Below are 19,285 nucleotides of genomic sequence, written 5' to 3'. Positions count from 1 at the left end.
CCTAATTCATTATATTTTTTGTACTCATTAGCTATAAGAAGAATTTTTCTAGCGGTTTAAAGAAAAATGTCGCAAAATAATAAAAGTGAATCAAATGAAATATTTAAAGGAATCATAGAAATTAACGGGGAGACGTATAATATAATTCAAGAGATATATATCAGAGACACCATTATAAAGAGGTTGAAAACTGAAAAACTTGAATTAAATCAGATTCAAGAATCGAATACCAATATTATAAAAGATTTAAATGAAAAAAATCGTCGATTCCAAGAAGACATAAAATTACTAACAACTAAATTATGTGAAGCAAACGAAAAGTACGTGCTACAGGAGGAGGTCATGAAAAAAAATAATAAAAGAATGGAAAAATTAAGTGAAGATTATGATGAAGTAAAGGCTAAGCTAGAACATTTCAACGAATTATACAAAAAACAAGAATACACTAATGCATTTCTCAGAAGAGAAAATGAAAATCTGAAACGTGATCTACAGGTACAACATTTAGATTCTATTAGAGCAAATAACAAAACGAAGATAGATTATGAAAAAAAGATAGCTAATTTTAAGCAGGAAATGGAGATAGCTTTTGCAAAACAAGATTACATGGATAGACAGTACGAATGCGAATTAAAAAAACAATTAGAAAATATAAAACAAGATTATAAAACTATTTATGAAGAACACAAAGAAGCTTATATAAGAAACTTAAAAAGGTGTGATCTTCTGGTATGCAAAGATGAAGCTCTTAATGATGATAAACAGTTAAATGAAATTGTAGTTACTAAATTTGAAAATGCATTTCACGTCCAGACATCGAAAACAACAGATAACAACGAAGAATCATATTCTGATATACCTGTTTCATCAGCCCTGAGTAACGACATGACCATAGTGGTATTTGATAATTCAGTTGAATTAAAGGAAGATAAATGCATCGTGAAAGCCTCTACAAAGAACACCAAAAAAAAATTGATAAGTGTTATGCAAAATGTGCTTTTCAAAATTAGTCTTAACTGGAATCGACGACTTCCTTTGTCCATATGGACAAAGTCAAAAAAAATGTCTCCTAAAGTTTCACCTTTCTAAGATTCTATTTAATTTAAAATTAATAGTGGAATATGTGACTTATAACACAAAATTCACCCTATCATCTTCAATATATACATCTTGAACCGTTAGAGTACTTAAAATTTGTAATCGTGAGCTACGAAGATATATATTACTGGATATAAAATTATACATACTATACATACAAACATGTTAACTAATTATACATACTATAGTGTTATCTACTAGATTTTTAAGGACTGCAATAATCTAAATAGAAGTGGAAAACTTTTACTAAAATCAAGAAATATGTCTATTTAAGTTGTTCTATTATAATTTCTTGATGATGAAATAAATTGTTTCGTTTGATATTTAATTGTAATGTCTTTTTTTTCGAGTATAAATTTAAGATTCTAACTGCTAGATGATAGTTGTTATTCAACGTCTTTTATGATAATGGTTTATTTACAAATGTTACTTGATTTTACAAATATAAAAAATGAAATACATATACACACCCTAAAAACATTACTCCTTTTTGGACAGTCGTTTAAAAAATTGAGATATTACTTGGAAGATAATAATTTTACTTCCTTTTTGTTGCAATCGACTGGTACCAAAAGTGTCCAAAAAATCCCAAAATCAAAAAAAATTGAATTTTGGACTTTTTCTTAACTGCAGTAATAAGCCCTCATTGAGAGTTTTTCAACGATATCATATGTGGTACTTATTTTCATTGGTTCGAGTTTCTAATTAATGAAGTATTTGGATCTTACAAGGGGAAAAAATTGTAAATGTATTGAATTTACAAGATTTAGTGTTTTTTCAATCTACATGTTGCAATTCATATTTATGTTATGAAACATTTTCTGTTTCTATTACATGATTTACATCCAATTTTTCTTTTTGACAAGATGTTTTCCAAAATTTTCCGAATTTTTATTAATTCCATCTTGGTGCTGATTAGCCAAATGCCTTTTTAATTGTAGTGCTCCAAATCATTTGTAATGTTTTGTGCAATATCTTATTTATTGGATCTTATCAACGTAATTACATTGTTTTTCAGCTTATCACCTATCACATGTAGTCGTTTCAGCAATTACTAATTTAGTTTTACCAAATGTATTTACAGATTAGAAATTATTGAAGGTCTGAGAAAAAATCGTTTAATATTTTATAATTGTGATACACAGTTCTGAATAAATAAACTAGCAAAGCCTAACGGATGAAAATATTTTCTTTCTGGGTGCCAACTGCTTAAATTTTTTCAAAGTTTGCTTATTAGTATATAAAAAAATATTCTGTGAAGAATATATTTTTGAATCGGATTAGATTTATTTGTTAATTTCTTTTTTTATGCGATAATATATTATATACTTTTAATACTCCAAACAAAAAAGTAATTCTTCGAGCGCTAATCAAACTATGCACAAACTTCAAACATTCGGGTAGTACAAACAACTCAGACTAGTAAACTTATCTACAGTTAATTTGGTAAGTATTAGTGAGTATTATCTAAAGTAAGATTCAAATTCAAAAACTTTTGTAGACTAAAACAACAATAATGGTTTTTTCTATTTGCATGTCCCAAAGTGCTTTTGTAAATGAATCGCTCAAAATGCAGTATATACATTTTTTTAACTTTTTTACTAGTTACTATTACATCAGAATATTAGTTCTCTTATTAATAGATAATAAGGATTTCGTTCTAAAAAAGCAGTAACTTTATTATCGACTTTGCAACAGTCAGTAGTCATTTTTGTGAGTAGGATCTGTTTCAAACCGGTTGAAGGTAATGAATGCGACTATATTTTTTTCTAATCTGATAAGATATGCTTCTGGTTTTTTTAAGTCTCTTTGTAGAACAATTAGAAATTAATATTTAATTTTATACTAAATTAGAATCCATCAACAATAAACATCTTCTGAAGACAGAACAGATAAAAGTTGTTTCAGTCGCTGAAGATGTCTCAAAAATATTTTTGACAAAAAAAATTAATTTATTATTAAAATTTATATATTTCAGTAAACGATATGGATTAAAAAATACTCCACGATTTTATTTTTGAAAACAGAATTATTTGTGAGTGTAATTTCCATTTATCACATAGAATATTTTGCAGTGGAGAATTAATCAGTCCATATATTTCTTTATGACTGTAAAACATTTAGTTTTCTTCATACGAACAAATGAAATATAAATACAAATAATATTTAGAATTATTCAAAAAATACTGTATAAAAATGTGTTGTTTTTCCCTCCAATGTACCAAGGGAGAAAAATGTATTCGGTTAGTAATGCTCTAGTATCGGTAGTAATACTTATTGTGCTCTGTAATTCCAGAAAGCGTGTACCTTTCCTTTCTTTTTCCTGTTTAGCCTCCAGAAATTGCCATTCAGGTATTGCTTCAAAGGATGAATGAGGATGATATGTATGAGTGTAAATGAAGTGTAGTCTTGTACAGTCTCATTTCGACCACTCCTGAGATGTGTGGTTAATTGAAACCCAACCAACCACCAAAGAACACCGGTATCCACAATCTAGTATTCAAATCCATATAAAAATAACTAACTGACTTTACTAGGATTTGAATGCTGGAACTCTTGACTTCCAAATCATCTGATTTGGGAAGACACGTTCACCAATAGACCAATCTGGTGGATTCAGAATGCTTGTACCAATTTTCATAAAGCGGGTGATAAACAATTTATCTTAATTCTTAAAAGCCAGTTTGGGAATAAAATTATTTGAAAAAATTAAAATAGATTAAAGAACTCTATAATCATGGGAAGTAGGTAAACACTAATTGAGGTATATTTAAAAAAAAAATATTTATTCAAAAATCATTGGATGGGAAAATAAACTGCCTTGAAAAGTGAATTAAAAATATATATCATAGGGTTCTACAGTAACAATACTCATGTTCTAAATTTAAGAAAGGTGTTTCTATCTATCAAGATATGGAAAAAATATAACAAAAAAGATATGTTTTATCAATAGATCCGTTACTATAATTAACGAAAAATTATCTGTAACAAAGGGTTATATAGTACTCACAGCTTTTGGTAATAAAAACATTTTATACCAGTTCTGTTTAAAAATCGATACTAACATATTAAACAATTGACCATCCCATATTTGTGTGATTAGTTTAGTTATCTACTTATCTTAGTTGTATTAGTTGTTAAGGATGGGATCCACTTTTGGTTTGAAATTTTATCTGACTAAGCCAGATTTGGACCTGTAACCTCTGGATTAGAACATGTATACTTTAAATTACCATAGACATATATTTTAGTGTTCTAGCCTTCGATTTTTATTAAAACTAAACTATGACTATTTTTTCTACTATGTAAAACATTTGTACACCTTACTTTTATTTCATCACTACATTTTTTTCCACCCGCTTCATACGTCATAAATATCACATTAAAAGTTGTGAAGCAAATATATTTTTTATAAAAGATAGTAAAATATTTATTTATGACAATAAAATTTACACATAATTTATACTATCTTTCTTGCAAAAGCTCTCTATTTAGCCATTACAAAAACCTTAGTGTTAATCCTAATCCTTCTACCAGTAGTAGTTTGGCACGTATAAAATAATGAAATGTTTTTCAACCGTTTATATTCATTAATATTTTTAATTGCATTTTCTACCGTTAATTTATTTATCGTTATATTTTGTAAGATATTAGTTTTGCCCGCAAAGCGAAATCTCAGGATGTTTTATTAGGTAACAAGTTCTCATGGAACGATCAAATTAATTCGTTTGTAAAAGATCAACGTGTACGTAAATATGTGCTTAAAGTAACTCTCAGTAGCAACTTCTGAATCGTGAATTAATTTTTACATTCAATACATTTACCTGAATATTATTTACGCATTTGTATTTAAATAATTAATATCGGCTTTAAAAATATCTATATGTATCTTATAATTTGTTTTTAACTTATAATTTATCTTACGTTGACACGATCTATATAATGTATCTACCGATCAGAATAAAGATTGATTTTATTTTATAAATATATTTTAATTTAAAAATTTATAAAATATAGCTGAACTTGAATGATAAAAACAAACAGCTATTGGACATCACTGTCTTCCTTATTCAGCAACAATATTATGAAGTACAGCAATCGGGTTGAAAACAATCTCTCATAACAAAATATGACATTTCTAGTATATTCCGTACGCCAACACGTTTCACCATGTTTTCATTCACACGTACAGTTTCAAATACGTTACTGATCGCATTATGAAGTAAAACACAATAAAAAAAATCCCTATATGAAATTTTCCCTAGTTTAATTTCTTGCGAAATTTTTTAACTTTTGCAAATTTATTTGATCTCAAAAATACGAGTAATTATGGGAAAAACGATTCATTTAAAATTTGTAATATTTTCGTAAAAGTTTACTGTTTAAAAAATTATATTTCAATTCAGTATTGAGAATAAGATTTTAAAACTTTCTGTAAAACAGTATTTTTGTACCTATAAACAAATAAATTTTCTTTTTTTACTGTCTAATAACACGCAATTTTGTAGTATGAAACGTTTTCCAATTTTTAAAATACAGTATATCTCGTACATTCATCCGTAGCTGTATTCAAACATATATACCAGAGCAGTTTAGAAGGGTGTGGTTGTGTTTTATATTTAAATTTGTTATATTAAAAACGTGTTTATTAATTCCCAATCCCGTTTGTTAAATATAAAAAAAGGTTTCTAACATTATACACTTGCATGCATATTTATGCAATATCTAATAATACATTTTATAATTGGAATAATTACATCACACCATGCAAAAACTGTCAGATAAATTTATTTTTACATTAATAAGTATGAATTTAAAATATTATCACAACTATTTTTCATTTTTCTTTTTTCCATTCTCATCTATTATTATTATTATTTTTATCATTGCTATTATTATTATTTACAGCGCATTTTAATTCTTTCGTTTAGAAAAAACCCAAAAAAACCCCGGCATTATGCATAGGAGGGTATAAAATTTCTAAGAAAACTACTTTCCTTGATGGATTCTATTCTACTGCTAGTGTTATAACGAATATTTGTTACGTACGTAAAGGATTACGTATATAAACAATTTATTTTAATTTAATGGTCTTTTGGGAACCTATCTCAAATTTTAATATTGGGGCCCTTTACACCCCATAAGTGTTTGTGATTGTCCTTGTCTTTATGTCTTAAATGTTTTGTGTAGTTTGTGCTTTTAAATAAAATGTAAGGGCCCTTTACACCCTTACATACGACGATCCAGATGGTGATAGTAGTTTCTTTTAAAGATTGTGACGAGGGCTAATGACCTTAGCAGTCGATGCCCATAAAAATTAAATAAAAAAAAAAAAAAAACAAACAACACCAATACTTATTGCTTATCTACCAACTACTCCTTTATAATTCGTGTAATGGAAAACTTTTCTTCCAATCTTACTTTTTTATTTAAAAGGATATAGAATATTTTACACATACTCAATTATAAAAAAAAAAATCTAAAATAAAAAGTATACGAAATATTAACACACTTTATTCAGATATCTTGAATAAAATTTATAATTTTTTTTTCTATTAAAAATATGATGTGGACACCACATGATTTCCTTTCACGCCTATTAAATTATATATACACTTTTTTTTTTAATGAAAGGTACATAAAATTTTACTTCACTAATAATTTCTGATTTCTTTTCATATTTTTTTTAAATTTTATTGTTATTATTGAATTATTAATTATTGTAAACATTTTTTTAAATAATTACATCCTTGTGCGAAGTAAAAGAAATATTGTGATCGCGAAAGGTTTCGGTTTTCAGATTTCAACGGAAATATCCATTTTGACTAGTTTCGACGTGACGTCTATTCGTATGTATGTCGTATAACTCAAAAACGATTAACCATAGGATGATGAAATTTTTAATTTGAGACTGTGGTAACATCTAGTTGTGCACTACCTCTTTTGATTGCAATCGACTGAACCAAAAGTGTGCAAAAAAGCCCAAAATCATACAAATGTGGATTTTAGAATTTCTCTTAACTACAATAAGCCCTTATTGAGAGCTTTCAACGATATATCGTAAGTGGTACTGATTTTCATTGGTTCCAATGTTATAGCCAAATTAAATTTTAATTAATTAAATATTTAGATCTTATAAGGGTAAAACACATCGGTTCGAATCAGACGTCATTTCCTTTTTTTTAACTTTTTTTTTTTTAATTTAATTATACTCATTTATTAATAATTATTAACTTCTTGACTGTATAAAACTTTTTACCTTAAATAATAATTAATAAGTTATTAATTAAATAAAATTTTATTTACGTCTCTTAAAAAAAAGCCCAAAAACCAATTCTTTTTGGATTTTGGGCTTTTTTGGACCTTTTCGTTCAGTTGATTAGAATCAAAAGGAAAGGTGCACAACTAGATGTTACAACAGTCCTAAATCCAAAATTTCAACATCCTAGGGCTAATCTTTTTTGAGTTATGCGAGATACGTATATACATACAAACGGACGTACAGACGTCACGCTGAAACTATTCGGGGGTTATCAAATGAATATTTCCGTTGAAATCTGAAAACCGAAATTTTTCAGGATTACAATACTTCCTTTACTTCGTACAAGGAATTAAAAATTAGTCACATTAGAAAAAAAACTCTGTCGCAGTAAGTGCGTCAGAAGGGCAGATTTCCAATTTTAGTTACCCTTTAAAGCGTATCCAAAAACCCAGTTTTTTGCCTCTAACTTCGGATCTGTGAGCCGATTGGCTTGAAAATCAGCAGGGCTCTATTTCCATTAGATTTACACTATTCTACCAATTTTGGTCAAAATCGGTTAAGATTTGCGTCCAATAGAGCAGACGTAATAATTTTATAAATACATGCATACATAAATATGCAATAAATATAGCAGAATCGTGTTCAGGAGAGACTCGAAAACGTAAAGAAAAGATGGTCCTCTTTCCCCCCGACATGCCATTAGAAAATTTGGTCGGACGCAGTAGCAATTTCTACAAATTCTTTGGAAATCCGGAAAAAAATGTTTGTGTTATTTAATATATATTATCGTTTATTTAAATATTACTTATGACAGTATAAATAAAAGTGTCTCGTATGCTTCACCAATGAACTTAAGCATTAAACCAATCTTATGCTTTAAAATAATATATTATTAAAAAAATAAAAGAAACAAATTGCACCCAGTAGAATGAAAAAATGGAAAATGCACCGAAAAACACGTTTCTTGGTTTATTTCTGGTCCCTGTGAAGTGATTCGCTTAAAAATCAATAGGGTTCTAAATTTCCAATAGGTTTACTCTACCCCTTTTTAAATGTGAATGTGTACTTTTTAAATGTTATAAAAGACGCAATGTTAAGATGTTAGAGGTAGGATGGACTGTATTAATTTGGATGAACGAATGAAACAATATTCTTCTAGGATAGTTGAATTTAATTTGTAAAAGATTCTAAATAACATACTAGATAACTAAACCACATAAGTCACATTATACGAAGAAATACATGAACACGTCAGACGGGATTCTTAACTCGAATGAATCGTATGAACTGGCTCGCAGGCCAGCACTAATAGAAACTAGAGAGCAGCACTAGCTGGCTCAAACTAGGAACGGAACACCCACCAAAAAAAAAAATGAAGAAATAGATTGATGTTATAAAAATTTTAACTACTTTACAGTTAAAACTATGTTTTAACATATAACAATATGTTTGGAGAGTAACTTTATATGGAAGTGAAATTTGGACGATCGGAGTACCTGAGATGAAAAGATTAGAAGCTTTTAAAATGTGTTGCTACACGACAATGATAAAAATCAGATGGGTGAATAAAGTGACAAATAAAGAGGTGTTCCGGCAAATCGATGAAGAAAGAAGCATTTGGGAAAATATACTTAAAAGAAGAGACAGACTTATAGGCCACATACTAACGCATCCTGGAATAGTCGCTTTAATATTGGAGGGACAGATAGAAGAAAAAAATTGTGCAGGAAGGCAAGGTTTGGAATATGTAAAACAAATTATTAGGGATTTAGGATGTAGGGGGTTTACCGAAATGAAACTACTAGCACTAGATAGGGAATCTTGGAGAGCTGCATCCAACCAGTCAAATGACTGCACACAAAAAAAAATTCCAATAAATATTACCAACTATAATACATAAGCAGCTAAACGAAATTTCCCTTGAATGTTATTGGGAAAATTAAAAATAGATTTGTGGTAATAATCTTGAAACAGATAAAGATTTATTCAGATTTGTGGTACCCTAAACTTGAATTTAACATATGTATGAGTATTCATGTTATATTGATAAACATTAAATTATATTTTTTAACATCTAAGAGTAAATATTACATTTTTTTTTTTTTGTTTTTTTTTATATTTTAACGAAGTATTTTGTTAGTCAAAATTATACTCAAATGGAAAGGATATAGAAAGGAAGGTAATCAAAATTATATTCCATTAAATTTAACCCTCATGAGTATTATAAAAGTAGGTAAGGGTTCTGAATTGGAAGGATAAATGTTGCTCGTAAAATGGGGCAATTTGTGTGTCTGTTAGGATAAAAGAATTATGAAGATGATTACAGGGGAAGCTAAAAACACGAAAGCTTGCTCGGTCATGCATGTCCTCCTAAGTCACACTATGTAATAATCTATTTGTTATAAAAAAAAAGAGATATACATACTCTATATATATATATATATATATATATATATATATATATAATCTTCGTGGGCGCGCACATGTGTTTGTGTGACCTGCATCTGTTAACAAGCAGATGATGAGAATACACAATATCGAATCTTGGAAATGATTATTTATGCAGTATCATGCTTTTACATTTACATATATACTTAGGTCATTTTGACTAGACATAAAGAGGTTATCTTCAATTCAATTCTGTACTCAGGTGGATTAGTAATAAAAAAAAAAAACTAATTTTAATTAGTACAGAGAATCAATTTTTATAAAATTAAATTTAACAAACAAAAAATATTACTACTAAACATGGAAAGGATCTATACACAGACAATGGGAATAAAACTTAAGGACTTGAATACCATGCACAATTGTTTCTAGTCTACAGGTAATGGGCAATATGGTGACAAAAGCCAATACTTTTTGCCACAAATCTAATTACACACAAATAATTATTAACGTTAATTTCAGCAGTAACAATCAGTATTACTGAAATACAGTAAAAAAAAATACATAAATACTGAAATACAGTATTAAAGAAGGAGAACATGTAGCTTCTGTGATGATCTACATATTACTGTAGTTTGTAACATGTAGATCATCACAGAAGCTACAAGATCTTTTCGTATATCAATAATACTGATTGTTAATACTGAAGATGGTTCCATTAGATGTGAAATGGCTACATAGTTTTATATAAAATAAAGTGCCAATTTTTGGAAAATTTATAAAAATGTTTTATTTGTTGTAATAATCGCCAGATCAAACTCAAGAAGTTTAATAAATTAATTTCACTTACCTATCTCTTTTATTGGCTGTTTAACTCCAATCTCATTGTTCACAGTCATTATAGAAACAAGTGAAGTTTGTGGTGTAATAGCATTTTCAACATCTTGCAGACTAACTATACCTGTTTTGCCAACCGGAAGATAAGTAACTTTAAATCCTTCACCTTCCAAAGCTCTGCAAGAATCCAGCACACACTTGTGTTCCTAAGAGTAAAAAGCAAATAAATTCAAAAATAATAAAACATGGTACAGATATTCAAACTGTAGAAACCAACAAAGTTAAGGTCCAACAATCTACCACAAACTGTAAGCCAACTTTAATAAGTCTGACTGTAATAAGTCTTATCCAACATAATTACCAGGCAGCCAAACAACAATGATAATTTGCATACAACATTTAAACAAATAACAAAGTTAAATAACAGTGCTAGAGTGTAGCACAGGTTAGGTATTTTTTTTTTTTTTTTTTTTTAATGAATGGACATCATATCAAGTTCCATTTCAATACTTCACTCCAATACTATCTTACAAGCAATACAACCAATATTTGTTATTCTTAATTTTAAAGCAACTTAATTTTTTTATAAGAGTTTTTTTAAAAATTAAACAATAATAAATTACTTAAAATCATTACTATAATTTTTATAAATATTACTACTTACCGTCTGAGTAGTAACAACATGTTTCTTTCTGCTAGCGTAAAAACGAGCAACACCTTTTACAGCAATGTTATTAGATTCAGTAGCACCTGATGTAAACACAATTTCCTTTGGATGACCACCTATAAGATCAGCTACTTGCTTGAAACAAAAAATAAATAAATAGATATGACCTTATCTGAAATGTTCAAAATAAAAATACGAAAAAAATGGTATTACATACAGTAAAGGATAAATCAAAAATTAAAATGTTTTACCTTTTATCTTTATTGATCATGAATTGCTTCAGTATAATAGCTATTGGTAATAAAAAGAAACTTTTTTTTTAAGGTATGATAAATTAGCTGAGTTGGAGTACTCATGGGGTGTAGACCTATTATTGTTATTATTTTGGTTATCCCTGTTCCGCTCTGCAATTTTTGCAGAGCGGAACAGGGATAACCCCTATATACTCCTTATAGCAGGGATAACCAAAAATATTTCAAAACCATACTTAGGCTGAAAAGTCACAGGTTTGAAATATCATACAGAGCTAGAAAAGGCATTGTTTTATGATGACGAGGTACCATAAACTGGAATCTGTACCTGGTACACAACTTACATAGTTTTGAAGTTTGCCATAGGAGTAGCAAGCTTACATTATTTTGTATTAGTCAAATAATATGTAACAGTACAGAAGCATTTATAAGGCAATAATATGTATATGAGGCAGTAAAATATGTACTGTTGGTAAGGCATTCTGTGTGGTTTTTCTTGATGCTTGTTAAACATGTTCTGCAGTTTTTGTGATGGGTAATCAAAAAAAGGCAGAGTTAAATATTGTTTCCTCTTAGGGAAAGCAACTGCTGAAACAACAGTGACGATTCAAAATCTTTTAAAGAGAAAGCTTTACGTAAATCATAGGTCTTTGAATGGTTTTAATGTTGCAAACAAGAAAAAATGTTATGTAAGATTAACCAAGATCTAGCTGACTTTCCAGAATTAGACATGACACAAACCTTAAAAAAAATTCCAATGTATTTCACATAGACTGTAATCAGACTACTGAAGAGATTTCTAAATTGACTAACTATAATTAATTTGTAATGGTGTATAGCTCAAATTCGAACAAATTTTAATAGAAGATTTAAACATGAATCGTAAAATTTGTGATTTGGTTGCTTACAGAAAATTAATAAACTAGTTGTGTTGAAGTGTGCTATGATTTCAAGGATCAATTTTAAAATAATCCAAACTTTCTTATTAAAGTTGCGACAGGTGATGACAGTTTGTGCTGTGGTTGAGCCAAAAAAAAACACATCAAGCTAGTGAAAATCATAGAATTCATACAGACAAAAAACACACGCAGCAAGTCTGATTAAATGTGAACACAACATTGAGATGATTTTTTGATGTGAACAGGAGTATCATAGAGAATCTGTTCCTCCTGAAGAGGTAGTGAATCAGCACTTCTACCTAGACATTTTACAAAAATAAAACAGGTACAACAAAAACTCCCAGCAATATGAAAGAGTAGCAACTGATTTCTCCACCAAACCCTGTCCATGCCCATTCAATCTTCCACAGTGAAAACAGTTTTCATTGAAAAACAAGAAGACTGTAGTTACTAATTCTTCCTAATTGCTCAATCATGCTCTGTGCAATTTTTTCTTGTTTCCACCTATGAAATTTTTTTTTACTATGAAAGAGATCAAAAATACAGACTGATGTAAACTTCCTTCTAAGGAATTCCAAAAATGTTTCCAACAGTGGGAAACCCTCCAAAAAGATCATTCAATTGTATGGATAAATTACTGTATTTTAAAGGAAATTAAAGTCTCAAAAAGTCAAAATTATAATTTTTTTTTACAATTCCAATTATTTTTGTGTGCCTATACGGATATGATTGAAAAAATTAATTTACAGAAATAACCTCCGGATCCACTGTAAGGCATTCTTCAGAGGATGAAGATTAATGATTTATAGTATGTGTAAAAATGCCATGCCTGACCGGCATTCGAACCCGGTACCTCCAGACGAAAGGCCGAGACGCTACCACTCGTGCCATGGAGGCCAGCTAATTTACAGAAATTAGTTAATAATAAATTCACTTCAGTAAACAGCTACTTGATTAATAATTTTTTATTTCATCTTTAGTTGTAATCATAAATAAATTATTGTATATTTCAAATAGATTTACTAATGTTTTCAGTTTGATTTTCCAGTTTACATAGATTGTATGATAAATGTTTATTACTCTTTTTTCTTTTTAAATATGCTCAAATGAGGAAATTTGCAATTTTATCACATACTAATTTGGATGATATCTAAATATGAGGTAGGTTTTTAAGTACAGATCATTTGAAATAAAATAAAATAAAAAATATATTTATTTACTGCTTTTCTACATGGCTGCAGGCTGCTTCAACTTCAACACAGTTTTCAAGGCATTTTATTGCTGCTTCATTCCCTCTTCAAGAAATTCTGCTGAAGTGATCAAACCACACAGCAACACCATTTTTCAATTTATCATTGTCAAACCTTGTGATGTAAATCACTGTTTAAGAAAAGAAAAAGAAAATAATCCGTTGAAGCTAAGTCAGGGTTATAGGGTAGATGATTGAAGATTTTCCAACTGCTTCACTGTCTGATTTTATATGTGTGGCCAGGTATTGTTATGCACAAAAAAAAATCCCATGGGATAGCATCCCACATCGTTTATTTTTATAGCTCTTTTAATTATTTTTAAAGTTTCACAATATGTACCAGCACTCACAGTAATTCCGCAATCATAAATTCAACAAGTGAGAAGACACTCTTTGTCCCAAAAAAACAAGTAGCCATAAGCTTCTTTACTGAATGTTCTTGTTTGAACTTCTTCCGTCTTTTTTTTAAACACCCCCACGGCAACCGGTCCTTGTCATTAAGCAAAACACAGTCACCTCGGAGTGTCGTGGCAGCAGTCTTGTCCACCCTAGCTAGCTAGACCCTGGTGGGGCTTTCCCACCGGGGTCTCCCCAACTTCAATAGGACACACTAACCTTCCTCTTCTGGATAGCCGCTATGCCCTTCCGCTAAGAAGCTACCCATCCTGTCCCTAATCTAACAGTTCCAGATATACGTTTCACACATCCTTCACTTAGCAACCCACTCATACCTTGAAGGTTCTTTGCCATCATTGGGAAGTCCCGACCTCTCCACTCTTGAATGTGGGTGGACCCAAACTCCCTAGGCAAAAAGACTACCTCCCTGGCCCTGCACATCGCCACACTTTGACCTTTTTTAAATTAAATTATAACATTCCTCATACATACATGAGTGCACCTCACCCTACTTCTCCTGTAAAACAAAATAATAAAAAAATAAAAATCCCTTTGATTGCAGCATCGTCAAGCTTTGCATGGCCGTTACTTCCTTAAAGCAAGCATTCCTCATTAGTCCTGTTCCTAGCCTCATAAGCCGCATAATTCTTTTGCCATCAAAAATCAGATTACTCCTCGTACTTCACAACAAAAATAAAATTATTGTAGCAAACTTAACTAAGCTATTGTTGCTAACAGCTGACCATTATTTGAAATATCTGAGCTACGCAAAAGCTATCTGTTTATATCTCATATGTAGGCAGCAAATTCAAAATGCACCTTACTTTAAAAACACATATAATTGTTTCCCCCTCTACTACAGAGAAGTGAATATCAGAATTTACCTTTCATCCAATGTCACAGCCTAAAAGCATTTCCCAAATTTTCTAGTACTTTTAGAAAGGTTTTAAAACATATAAAATGATAAAATAAATAAGTAAGCAGGAGAAAATTACGTAGCAGCATACCTTACGTGCTTTTTCAACTGCTTCTTCACTTTCCCATCCATATGCATGTGTCCTAGAATGTGGATTACCATAAAATGATGTCAAATAAGGAAGCATTGCATCCAACACCCGAGGATCCTGAAATATTTTTAAAAAACAGCAACAATTATTGATAAAACTATTTTAGTTTATAAAATTCTTTTGTCTGCATCACATAAAAGTTTTCATCAACTATTTATTCAATAAATTCTGATTTAATTTACTACTTATTCTTCTTTAGAAGTTCTTACCTCAATGTAAAATCTTTTTCATTATTTGGCAATAGAATAATCATACAAAAAAACTAATAAAACTAGTTCTTCAAATTTTCTGAGAATTAATTTTCATTATTAATTTGGATTTGAATCTAATTTACAATAATCGCATAATCACTGATTATAGCATTCATATTGGCAGAATAGTATGGTAAGTCACAAAACTTAAATGTCTGATTTTAATCTTGGTAGCCTACTTAAAATTTTTTTCAAATGTTTTTAAATTCATTTTCATCAATCCCATAAATTACCAAAATACAAAAATAGACTAATTGCAGCATACCTTACAAGACCACAAAACTTCCAAGATCTACTAGGCAAAAAAATTCATGTAGCTGACATGCAACAAATTCATGCAGGTAATAAAACTGATCTCAGATCAAGATTAAAAGTACTATGGTATGAAGCATTGGGTTTCAGATTCTGTAAAATAAATGGCTGTGTAACTTGCAATATATAAATATAATACAACAACAGTAACAATGACACCCATCATGGAAATGTAAGTGAAGAAATTTCAATAATAAACAGTCATATTTATCACCTCAAATGTACTAAATACAAAATTATCACAATAAAACAATAATTATCACTATACAAAATTATCAATAATTAAACTAATCTAAAGATTAGAAGAAAAAATTCAGAACCGAAATCAAAGTAGCTGAACTTAAATCTATTTTTTATGTTAAATCTTAAAATCATTATTTAAATCTTAAATAGTGATTGTTTCAGAAGATAAATAAAATGTAAAACTGTACCTGTATTTTGCAGAAACTGTCTATTTAGCTAAGAATATACTTTCTTCTTTTATGTACAAAAAAGTCTCCTCTTAGTAAATACCAGCATTAGTCAGTCACTCATTAGAGATTTATCCCAACTGCCTAATAACACTGTTCTATTTGTAAAATATCCTTTCTCCTTATTTCTTATTTACAGACCCAAAATTTGGAGGGAAAAGGTCAATATGAGGATTTAAAACCTGAATTTTACATAACATTCTCCAAGGTAAATTTTTGTAGTTTACTCACAGTTTCTTTATTAATAGATCACAATTTTCAGCTTTTCTGTTTCCAAGAAAACCAATCAATGAATGATTAGTCAAATTAAATTGATGGAAATAAAATTAATGAATGATTTCCATATTCCTAGTTCCTTAGGATATAAATTTCCTATCAAATATATAATCACATTAATTTTCTGATTTCAGATCCAATGAACACTCAATCTTTCAATTTTGCATCTCTTAACAGCAGAAAAAGATTAATTAAATATTTAAAGCCTTCCTCATTTTATGTAATAATTCCACAAAAGTTCATTAGTCCTAATTTTATATATGGTAAAATAACTCAATGAGGCTCAACAAATGAAATACTTTTAACATTTTTCTGTTCTGGAGTGATTTTTTTCTTTTCCACTGCTTTACTAAAAAATTTTGATTGGTAGCATTTTGATCGGTAAACATCAGTATCATCAGTATTATCTAAAGAAATCCTACAGATTAAGAAGAGCCCAATAACTTTCAAATCATAGATTCATCAGAATTATTCATCATGCTTAATAGCTTTCAGAATAAGGGACATACTTCTATGTTACTCTAATGGTAATTCCTACAGAATGAATTACCATTAGAGAAAAAAAGGCTTACTCTAACTATGCTACAATACTGCCTGTGAACTTTATTTGACAAGTTAATAAGTTCCTATGCAACAATACTGCCTGTGTACTTTTTTTGACAAGTCTATAAATAAACCCCAATCTTCAACAGCACACATAACACTCAGATCAAACATCAGCCAATTAACATCACAACAGGAACAAATTGCATCACCTATAGTAAAGTATGTGGTTAAATTCTGCTTTCAATTTCTAAACAATACATTTTAGTATGTTTTTCTAAAAAAAAATTTCACTTCAACAATGACCCCTAAGAGTTCTGCTTGTTTATGCAAATATGTCACAAACCAAATCGGTAAGTTCTGACTGTGTATGATGGATTGTGATCGAGTATTTCATTCTTCTGGTATGAATTTTTTATCTTATAGTTGATACTTCTACAACAGTAACAGGAAAACTTTCTTCAGAGTCGGAAATTTCTTGCCATGAAGCTGGTGCAGTTGGAATCACAGAGTCACTAAATCATAGTGTACCAATGTCATTGCTGACAGAACATTTGTTTGCAAAATATTACTTTTATTTTTTTAAGTAAAACCAGGCTGTACATTAAAGAAAAGCAATAACCATTGTAATGATTGTTGGTTTTCACGAAAGCACTAGTACCTTAAAAGGCACATGATAATTTTTTCTTGGTTTAGTTAGCACAAAAATAACACATGTTACATGAGGAGTGTAGATTTTATCTTGGTCTCACAAAGGGCAATCAAAATAAAATTTCTGTAGTTTTCGGCAGTTTTGATGCTGGTTTGTGCTGACTTTTTAAAGTACTCACCACAAACATAAAAAATATTTAGAAAATTTTTACAATGATTTCTTTTCATATTTTTCATTCCCAAAAGAAAGTTTTAACTAATTAAGATAAAATGATTTGTATTAAGTTACTTATGAATAGTTAATAATAAAATTCTTTGACTTTGGTACACAATAAAAAAAATCATATAACTCACGCACAGGATATAATGCACAATTCCTGAGAATTTTTTCTGTTGAAATCAAAAAAAAAACCACATAAAAGTTACATCGGTAAAAGCTGAAGTTATTCCGACGGAAATTTGATCTAGTGGAATGAATAGTAATTTGATTCATTATTTTGTCTGTACATTTGGATTGACACAACTTTGTTTTTACAGCAACATGTAGTTAGACCTACAACATTATTAATAAAGGAAATCAAATATGAATAAACATGTTTACTAAAAAAAATAGCAACATATTTATATTTTTTTTATACACCAAAATTCTAATGATACACATAAAATATTAGGCAGTAATATCTTGAAAACATGATATAATAAGAATATTTTGGAATACTATTCAGATTTAGCATGAAAAATACAATAAAAACACCCACCTGCTTTCCAGTTCTCAAAAATGTGTTGGCAGTATTATTATTATTATTATTGTTACCATATATTGTAATACACTCCCAAAAAAAAAATGCATCACAAATTATTTAAAATGCAATTACATATTATAATGCAAGACAAGTGACTCACCATAGGTGTTGTTGCCTGGGCATCTAGATACAAAGGCCTTCCATGCATTTTACCTTTTATATCAACACCAAAATCTAAACAGTAAAATCCAACAACCACAGTAAATTATTATATATAAAATAATAATAAAGACAAAATTTATTCCAACACTAAATTACTTCAATAAGACATTACGAACAGAAAAAATGTATTTCCACAATTCAAAATATTTTCTTGTGGTAGGCCTTTAAAATTTAAAATTACACAGCTACTGTTCCTTCTTCACCCAAACTGGGAGCTTTCTGGTGAATGTTTACAGACACCTAAATGATTTTTACAGAGAATATGTAGGCCCTGGCATGTGTTTTTTTTGTTTATTTTTTTTTTTACTTAATTCCAGATGAACTGTTAATGTATTATTAGTTTGTTTTATTCATCATCACAGAAGTGTTACTTTTCACAGATTTCATTGAAAATTACTTTTTAAAAATTAAAATCATAAATTAATAAATTACAAGACAGTTAAAATATAAATTTGCTAAATCCGTGTGTGTAATACAAATTTGAAATTTCTGTAACATAAAACATACTATCCCTTTTAGTTCTCTTGTATTTTTTATTGTTACTATCATTTTTATAACTACATCTCTTCATAATACTTTAATTTACTTCTTTTTAATATTTAAATTAATAATTTTAGAAAAGTAGAAAATTGGTCAACATACCTGTACAAAATGGTTGCTCATATAAAATATGAAACATCCTAAAAATAAAATAACCCTTGTT

General features: G+C 29.1%; 1 protein-coding gene across 1 annotated transcript in view; it reads right to left on the bottom strand.

Annotated features, from left to right (window-relative positions):
* Positions 1-19,285, bottom strand: part of Nfs1 (Nfs1 cysteine desulfurase) — a 55,729-nt gene that overhangs the window by 28,258 nt on the left and 8,186 nt on the right. The window contains exons 2-5 of the mRNA XM_075355507.1: positions 18,521-18,594; positions 15,055-15,171; positions 11,250-11,387; positions 10,599-10,791 (exon numbers count right to left, since the gene is read on the bottom strand). Coding sequence (XP_075211622.1) covers positions 10,599-10,791; positions 11,250-11,387; positions 15,055-15,171; positions 18,521-18,594 — 522 coding nt within the window. The remainder of the gene's footprint in view (positions 1-10,598; positions 10,792-11,249; positions 11,388-15,054; positions 15,172-18,520; positions 18,595-19,285) is intronic.

The sequence above is a fragment of the Lycorma delicatula genome, chromosome 2 (genome assembly GCF_047948215.1).
Source record: "Lycorma delicatula isolate Av1 chromosome 2, ASM4794821v1, whole genome shotgun sequence".
Classification (NCBI taxonomy): domain Eukaryota; kingdom Metazoa; phylum Arthropoda; class Insecta; order Hemiptera; family Fulgoridae; genus Lycorma; species Lycorma delicatula.
The sequence above is the reverse complement of the archived record's forward strand: the minus strand, read 5'-3'. Positions and strand labels throughout refer to the sequence as shown.